Genomic DNA, 9,150 nt, shown 5'->3' with positions numbered 1-9,150 from the left:
TAACTTTAAAACCTGAAGAGAAATAAAACACATACAGAGATCCTGCACTTTAACTTTCTGATTAAAAACATTTCCTCTTTACCTTCAAAAAGTCTTCTTCAAATTAAGAAATGAGAAACGCCACAATTTCTCTCAATGGAACTAAATGGAATTAATAAATTAATTTTTAGTTCAAGAAAAGGATAAACATAAAACTCAACAAACAGCAGTTCATTTTATTGATTTACAAACAGTAAAGTTTGTAACATTTGTTCAGACTTTAAAGTTCGATAATCGAAATACTGTAATATTTTGAAATGCAGTTTTTTCCTCAGTAAATCTTCAACATCATGTTTTTAAGATGTTTTTAAAATGCAGACTGCAGTGAAGCAAAATAAAATACTGTTACAATAAAACATAGAAAATGTTACTGCAGTAAAAGTATAATCAGGAAAATGTACTTAAACTATTAAAGCAGTAAAATATGCCTGTGTCTGTTGTACTATTAATATACTTTTATGAATTAATATACTGATTATCTTCTCCATGAATGGCTGACTTGGGTTGTAAAGATTTGTTGCATATTCACAAAGCTTGATGTGTCCAAACCTCAATATTATTAACAAACATACAATTATTATAATCTTTCAGAGGAAAAGCAGCAAATCTTCAATGTGAGAAACTGAAACCAACAAATGCTTTTGCATGAAAAACTGACTTACAGCTGCAGCTGCAAACATGTGGCGACAGGTTCAGCTTACAGACAGGAATTTAGTGGGAGTAAAACAAACACAAGTCAAGACAGAACAACAACTAGGACAGGGATAACGAGGGGAAAGGAAAAGGGCAAATATAAAGTGCCTGAGTAAACAGAAAAGGATGTGGATCACACTGGATATGTTATCATTCTCTGTTTTAATGTGAAAAAACATGCAGAGAATAGAAAATGATGGTTGGCTGTTCTGTGTGTCTGGTGGTCTGGAGTTTTCTCTGGATGTTAGCTTCTGCAGAAGGAGGTGAGTGAAGCTTTTACTTCAGAGATACACAAATAAGGTAAGAGCGTCCAGAGTCTTTATACTGCGTTAGAAAAGAAGACAGAGATGTTGAACAAGAAATAGGAGCCAAGGGGCGGCATGCAAAACTAGACTTAACAGATAAACCTTCTCCGAGCCAACTGCATGTACTTAATAACTTAGATCCAGACTACAGCAAAGCAGATCGCACTGCTGCCTGAAGCTAAGTAGTAATGGGAAACTTATATTCTAATGTTCATAATGTTATAAGGGTGTCACATACAGTTTAGCCTACAGTAACTGTTATCAGGACAAAGTTGCCCTGCATTTAACAGAATGGCATTTAGCCCAGAAACAGGACGTGAATTCATAGTTTCAGTGTTGGTAATACATTAATAAAGAGTGATTAGGCTACAGATTGTAATCGGTCCAACAGTTTATTGTAGTCAAAGGTGAATAAAAATGGTTAGCAGTGGGATGGTGAATGATGTTTTGTATACAAAAGGAATATTGAAAGAAAATACATCTGAATAGTACTAAACATAATATATTAATAAATTAGATCATCGTTTTAAGTTACATCATTGATGCACCCACAGTCTTTTCTCCTTAATTAAAAATCTAGCATAATAACATGCCATACATACAAAATATTATAAAGGTGAAAAGTCCATATTTTGTTCTTCCTGGAATCATTTGGAGGGAAAGAGTCACAGGCCTGAAGGGGGGTCATATAATCTGGGGGAGTGGTCTAGTCAGGGAGGGCAGTCTATGCAATGATGCAGGTGGATCTGTGGGAGTGAACACGTCATTGTGTTGAAACGTTGTGGGGACATCCGGGCTCAGATTGGGGGCGTGATGATACATTTGGGTCATGAGACATGATCGTGCACGAGAACAAGATGAGAAACATTTTAGCACTATTTAGATGCAGAGATATATGTCCAGGGAGGCTGGGGCTCCTCCCCCAGAAGATTTTGAGTATTAAACTCGTAATTTCCTGCATTCTGGAGACATTTTCTGCTCCAATTATAGTGAGTATGTCTTTTTTTACGTGAGGGAAACTATATTGCATTGGAAATTTTCTTATTGTGCAAAAAAGCCTTTTCTCAAAGCATTTACATTTTAACAGTTTTTGGTGCTATTTTTAGAATATTTTTAACAAATGCTTTTAAAAACTGATGGGGACAAAATCAGCCATTTCAAAATGTGGTGGGGAGCAGTGTGGAGCTGTAGGCTGTGTTTACTCCCTCAGAGGAGGGAGGGTGGTAAAGTGTTTCCCTAATAATAATAATATACTACTTACTCATTTTACATTTACTCATTTTCCCAGTAACTAGTAGTGTAACAGATTACTATTTCCAAAACAGCAATATTATTACAGTTACTAATCCAAATAACGCTGCTGTATTGAGTTACTGAATGCACGACTGGGCGGCAGATCACTGGACCTGATGTTATTCAAGTCAGCTGTCAGTATAATGTTACTATATTACTTAGATAATCTCAGCATATTCAATAAACTCTCATTACTGTATAGTTTACCACTAGTTTATGCATATAATAAATATTATATTTCAGTTACCAGTGTCCACAGGGGTACACAACCAACAACAAGGTGGACTGATCACTGGCTCACAGTCGCCTCAAACTGCAGGAACACAAACTATTAGTAGGCCAGCTGGTGTTGATTGGTGAGTCCTGGTTGGCAGGTTCGGTTGGATCTTCAGCCACACCAATCAGACACCAGCAAACAGCAACCAGGAAGTGGGTGGTTCCAGGGGAACCAATCCTCAACAGGTGCTTGCAGCGGGGATTTGCATACTGTTCAGAGAACTCCAAAACACAACTACTCTAAGGCAGCCAGCGGCGGCCGTAACACAGTATAATGTTACTATATTACTTAGATAATCTCAGCATATTCAATAAACTTTCATATACTGTATAGTTTACCACTAGTTTAGGCATATAATAAATATTATTTCAGTTACCAGTGTTGGGAAGTAACTAGTTACATGTAATTAAACAATATCTAATTTTGTTTTTAGCCATTGATTTGATAAAGTATCTGCCAAACAAACTAAAATTGAAAGCATAAGAGGCTATAATTCGTTCCCTTATCAAGTCACAAAAGACCACAATTTAATTAAACAAGTATAACAAGAATTTTAGCAGTTTAAAAAAGTAACTAACTATAAATGATCAAGGAAAGGATCCGTCCGTCCACCCTAACCACCCTGCTGGGTGACAGGTCTTGATTTTAGCTATAAAATTGGTTATAAAACAAGTATTTCATTGTTTCAAGCTGTAGAAACTTGCCTTTATGGAAGCTGGATAATGCACACCAGTTAAAGTATGAGGACCAGAGATGAGAGCTGTTCAACAGTTTATTGTCCTTTTAAAGTTTCCCACTTCAATAGTTGACTGACAGATGATTGAACAGCTAAAAGGCAAATGAAAGCAATCAGTAGACAGAAGGTAGGCTACAGGTCATAATCAAATTAAAGCACTCTTTCACTATTGAACAAGGAAACAGCAATAACTTTAACAAATATACAGAACTTACTCAAATAATGCATCCAGTTAACAGTCAACTGGAAAGGATTAGCAAGACTTCATGCAAACAAAGGGAAAGTGACTGAGCAGAGCCTCATCATGCCTCTTATCAGTTCAGGTGTGGCCTGACAGGTTAAGGCTAAACCCCGCCCCCTTGGGACTGGGCAGGAAGGTATATAATATCCCAATTTAATAGCTTTTTATTATGATCTATTTATAGCACACATTTACTCTCAGATTTTAAAAACTCACAGTGAACACTACACTTTGTCAAGACCATTTGGTGTCGCTTTGTAACCCCTGGGTACCCAGGTCAAGTTAGCAACAATCAATACACAATGTCCGGTCAAGATAGCAATAATAAATAGGCTACGTCTGGTTAGACTTTCAAAATAAAACTAATGGCTAACGTTGTAAATTTGATTGAGGGAAAAACTTCCTAGTTTGGCTTAAAATAACACCATTAATCAACGCTACATGTGTAACCTTCACAACTTTCATAACCTACGCAACACTTAACACTTTTTGTTTCACATAAGAAGCAAACATCGGCCTCCTACATGAAATTTCAGTTTATGGCCGATCTGTCCACGGCAGTCACCTCCTTACTCAGACTTCACTGTTATATATTATACACCTACCTTAAGTGTTCAAAAATGACGGCTTGAGAGTGAGAACGACTTGGTACAAAATAAAGTATGTTGTTTGTACCTGAGGTGTTGCAGATGCTGAGGTGTCCAGTGTTTTTATGGAGAGCTGCATCTTACCGTGCAGCTTCCAGGGCGGCACTGATGCAGTCATCCACTGGTATCATGTGACAGCAGGAGACACTCTTGTCCACTCCTACTACCACAACCAAGACCAGCTGGGACACCAGGGCCAGCGCTTCAGAGGCAGGACATCACTGTTCAAGGACCAGATCTCTGGAGGAAACGCCTCGCTCCAGCTGACTGGGGTCCAGGTTCAGGACCAGGGCAGATACAGGTGTTTCACCAGCATCATCAGAGGCAACAAGGAATCATTTATCAACCTACAAGTGGACGGTACGAGAAACACACAGTAGATACACAAAACCATCAACTTGTGTTTTCTTTATGTTCAGTACATTTCTAAATTTAGCATATGTGCTGTCAAATTGAAAGTGAGTTCATCCGTATCACATCAAGATCTCTGTTTTTGCAGCTCCGGTCCATAAAGTCGACATGGAGCAGCAAGAAAACAGGATCACCTGCAGCTCAGAGGGGATCTACCCTGAGCCTGAACTCACCTGGTCCACCAGACCTCCGTCCAAAGTGGCCTTCAAGAACACAACCAGAGTCCAGCAGACTGAACAGCAGCTCTACAACATCAACAGCTCTCTGATACTTTCAGACAGGGTTACTGATCTGGTCTACAGCTGCACCGTCAGCACTCGCAGGAACAGGAGGAGAGCCACTTTGAGGGAACTGAGTGAGTATTACGTCTAATCTGTCAACTAAACCAATAAACCAGGTTGGTGTCTGCACTGATTTAAAAGATTCCTGCAACAACAAACTCCTGTAAGAAGAGATTTGATTCACAAGTGTTTGGATTTGTTTATTTATCTTTTGTTTTGTGTTGTATATTTTCAGCTTCTCTCGATGGTTCCAGCTCTGACACAACAATCCTCTGCTCTGCCTCAAACACTTCCCTTCTGAACTTCAGCCTCGTCTGGAGATTCAACCGCAGTCAGATCATCCTGAACCGGACCAGGACCAGCGTCCCCTACACAGTCTCAGAGGAGTGGAGGCAGCAGGTGAAGGGTGTGTCTGAGTCAGGCAGCCTCACACTACAAGACTTGTCTTTGAAACAGGAGGGGATATACACCTGTGAACTCAGCGATGACGAGGAGACAAACATAACCAACACCCTGCTGAGGATAGAAGGTGACATCAAGTCTGAATGAGTAAAAACTGTTTCTGTTATTTAAACTATCGGCATAAAATCTCCGGTTCAACATTTGGGCAGGGTTTCGACCAGAGGTCAAAGAGGCAGTTTATCAGTTTAAGAGCCCAGTTTGTGTTTCACATACTACAGCTGAGGGTAAACGCAGATGAAAACATAATGCTGACCTCCACTGTTTGTTGTTTTTGACTGAACAGCTAGAAATATTCAAAAGAGGGACAGGACAAGAAATACATTACAGACATAAACCGATCAGCCATAACATTATGACCATTGATAGTTAACTACAGTCTGCAGTGGTCAGAACCTTTCAGAAAGGATCCAAGGAAGGAAAAGTGTCTACAGGGTCACGGAGGGCCGAGAATCACTGATGAATGTGGGAAGAGAAGGCTGGCCCCTGTGGTCTGATCCAACAGACGAGATACTGTAGGTCAAATTGTTAATGCTGGTTCTGATAGAAAGGTGTCACACAGTGCATCACAGTTTGTTGCTTATGAGGCCTGTCAAACAGACACTGAAGGTGTGATTCCCACCTGATATCATGAACATATTAGCATTATTAACAGACTGCAACCTCACATGTTGATGCTACAGGAATTATCAGTCAGTCCACTCGTGGAAGTTTGGTTAGTAGAAAGTTCAATAAACTGAATCTTTTTCTGTTTCAGGGAGTCAAACTGGTGTCACAGGTGTTATTGTATGTTTGGTGGTTGGAGCCATTTTGTTTGTAGTTCTAGCAGCAGGCCTTGTTGTGCTGTACTACAAAAATAAAAAGGTAAGAAAACACATTCTGCCTTCACCTGATGATGATGATGATGATGATGATGATGTGTGTTGGACAGAAAGGAAGAGAAAGAAGACCAGACACGGAGTTGTGACGGTAAGTATATCGTCTGTACTGAATACAGAAGAGTTCTTTCACAGTGAGTTCACCTTTAAATCATTTTGCAGACCAAGCTGTAATTCATCAATAATTACTAAAAAAAACCTTTCAGTTTTTATGAACTGCTGTCTCTAATAAAATGTTGACCTAAATAAGACACAAGCAGAGTGTAACATCAAATCTAATCTAAAAATAATTTCTGGCTCAGTAATCTGAAGATAAAAAAAGACAATGTAACCAAAATGAAATGAAGGCTTCATGTTTGCTGCATGAATTTATTTTGTTCTTTATAGTGAAGACTCCCAAATGAAAGATTATCTTTAGTTTCACTTTGAGTTTTTTTAACAGTGAATTCTTTTTATTTGTTGCAGAAAAATCAACTTGAAGAAATTAATGAAGAGGGACAAAGTCAGTGTGAGGAAGACATTTCTGACAAATGTCCACCAACCCACTGCTGCAGTGAAATGAAGTCACACTGTGCAGCTCTGAAGTGCTACATTATGTCAAACTACTTTTACTGCTCGATGCTAGATGTTCTTGACATACCACACTTTTTCCATAATGAAGGATATTTAAATCCAAAAAAAGATAGAAGAAAAGAATAAAAAGACTTGATTCCTGTTAAAACTGTTTTCAGATGAGACAAAAGTAACTTGAACCTTTGGGTATCAGAGGTCTTTTGAAGGCACAAATGAAGGTTACAAAGTGGTTGTTAGGGCTTTATAAAATATTTATGTATAATTTCAGTTAAAGTAGAATTCATGTAAAAGCTGTGTCAGTTTGACAATAGATTGTACAGATGTACATAATGAAGTTGGGACTGAGTGCAGCTGCTGATTGTTCCTTTGTCAATAAACCAATTGTTGAATAAACTTGTTGCTTCTGGCTCAAAAGATAAGGCTGTCTCTTTGAGATCTTTGAGAATCATTATAACAATGAAAATTGTCCCCACGTCGTAATTTTCTTGAGACTCTTTGACTTGACTGTGAAAAATATTTTGCTGTCATCTGTGAGGCTTGAGTCATGTGTTCTGTGATGATGCAATATAAATTTAATAATAAAAACTTTATTAAATGGTATTTTTCCACTTTTTTGTATTTACTAAACTAATTAATTATGTATTATATTTTGACTTCATAGAATAATGCAAACTGAACACAGCATGTTGCTTAAATCTTAAACAGATTGCCTTTATCTGTAAATCACAGAATTCCTCACTTAAAGGTCCAGTGTGTAACATTTAGAAATGCAATATAATATCCATAACTATGTTTGTAGTGGTGTATAAAGACCTTACATACTGAACGTTATGTTTTTATTACCTTAGAATGAGACATTTCTATCTACATTCACCGCAGGCCCTCTTACATGGAAGTCGCCATGTTGCACCTCCATGTTTCTACAGTAGCCCAAAGGGACAAACTGCTTTACAGAGCGCGCTTCCTCACTACATTGAAAATGTAAAAGAAGAACAAGACAAGAACAAGCAATGTTAGTAGCAGTAGTCATCTGGTTTATTAGAAGCAAGAAGGGAAGTGAAATTTGGAAACAGGTTAAAGATTAAACAATGTGTAAGACACAATAATAATGGAGAAATAGCACTCTTATAAGTACTTGCATAAAAGATTATAAGAAGAAAACAATTTTCTGCCATCACAAGCGTGTTTAGGGAGGAGTGAGCGGTGACTGAAGTTGCGTTCATGGGGTTTCGGAATAATCAGAGTCTATTTTTACTCCTTAAATCTTTAAAGCAAAAACGGAAATGTGTACATGGGACATAAAGAAGTATACAGAACTTTGATTTGTGTAAAATCATGTTTTATATTTTGCAAATGGAATTTGTAAGATGGTTATAACCAGGGGCTTTTGCCTCTTGAAACATTGGGGGCTGCCCAGAAATCTTTGTTGTAGAAACCCCGCCTACCCAAAAAGTCTATAAAGCAACAGTAGGCCAAATTACCTCTACTTGTATTGACCCATAAAAAAATCAGCTATAACTGTAGGGTGGGGTATCGATTAAAATTTTACAACACCAGTAACAAAACCAGTACCCTTAAAGTGATAACCAATACAGGAGTCTGTTTAAACAAGGAAGGAAATGTTGTTGATGTAGGATCATAGAAAACATAATATGGAAAATTTATTTCCATGTTGAAGCATACAGAATGAAGATGTGTCCGAAGTGAAGAACTTTAATTTGTTGTTTGCTCGCCTGGTAATGGCAGAAGAATGAAGCCTCCTATGAAACAGTCGTCTAAAACTACCACATCATGGAATTATACATAAGGTTTAATTGATCTACAATCATTCAAAGCAGCAAATCTTCACAGATGAGAACCATCAAATGTTTTACAGGAAACTGACTTCAGAGAAGTGAAGACAAACCAGGCAGCAGGAGACTAACAGGAGTGGTTACAAGCAAGATCAAACATGTACAGGTAAGCTAAAAAAACCCAACTATGACAGTTTGGTGCCAAGCAGGTCTGTGTTTCTCTAGGCTAACAGGATGATTGGCTTCCACATGTCAGACTTTGTTGCTCATTTTTCAGGATCCAGGAGATGATGGTGGTCGGCTGTTCTGTGTCTCTGGTGGTCTGGAGTTTTCTCTGGACGTTGTCTCCTGCAGAAGGACGTGAGTGAAGATTTTCCTTCAGAGCCTTTATACCGCGTTAGAAAAGAAGCGAAGACAAAGATATTACACAAGCCAATAAGCTGAGCTTTGCAGTCTGACAGTGTGATGTTGTACAACAGTTACTTATTAACAACTGCTAAAATGAAATGTGTGTGTGAGGGAGA

The 9,150-nt window shown here is 38.2% G+C and overlaps 1 protein-coding gene and 1 pseudogene across 1 annotated transcript; both read left to right on the top strand.

Moving 5' to 3' along the window:
* Window positions 1–9,150, top strand: part of LOC119896614 — an 858,889-nt pseudogene that overhangs the window by 382,821 nt on the left and 466,918 nt on the right.
* On the top strand, window positions 791–6,866 carry LOC119896851 (CD276 antigen-like). Its single transcript, XM_038710285.1, has 7 exons — window positions 791–995; window positions 4,265–4,591; window positions 4,731–4,997; window positions 5,159–5,452; window positions 6,140–6,246; window positions 6,314–6,351; window positions 6,726–6,866. The coding sequence occupies exons 1-6, from the start codon at window positions 926–928 to the stop codon at window positions 6,347–6,349; spliced, it is 1,101 nt and encodes a 366-aa protein (XP_038566213.1). The 5' UTR covers window positions 791–925; the 3' UTR covers window positions 6,350–6,351; window positions 6,726–6,866.

The sequence above is a fragment of the Micropterus salmoides genome, unplaced genomic scaffold, assembly GCF_014851395.1.
Source record: "Micropterus salmoides isolate LMB-PRFRI ecotype aquatic unplaced genomic scaffold, ASM1485139v1 Ms_hic_scaffold_1, whole genome shotgun sequence".
In the NCBI taxonomy this organism is placed as follows: Eukaryota; Metazoa; Chordata; class Actinopteri; order Centrarchiformes; family Centrarchidae; genus Micropterus; species Micropterus salmoides.
The sequence above is the reverse complement of the archived record's forward strand: the minus strand, read 5'-3'. Positions and strand labels throughout refer to the sequence as shown.

What these genes read in the sequence shown, in the direction of transcription:
- LOC119896851 (XM_038710285.1), top strand. Translation starts at nt 926, where the DNA reads ATGATGGTTGGCTGTTCTGTGTGTCTGGTGGTCTGGAGTTTTCTCTGG. An exon ending in TATCAACCTACAAGTGGACG is followed by an intron (nt 4,592 to 4,730) that starts GTACGAGAAACA and finishes CTGTTTTTGCAG; the next exon opens with CTCCGGTCCATAAAGTCGAC. An exon ending in TGTACTACAAAAATAAAAAG is followed by an intron (nt 6,247 to 6,313) that starts GTAAGAAAACAC and finishes TGTGTTGGACAG; the next exon opens with AAAGGAAGAGAAAGAAGACC.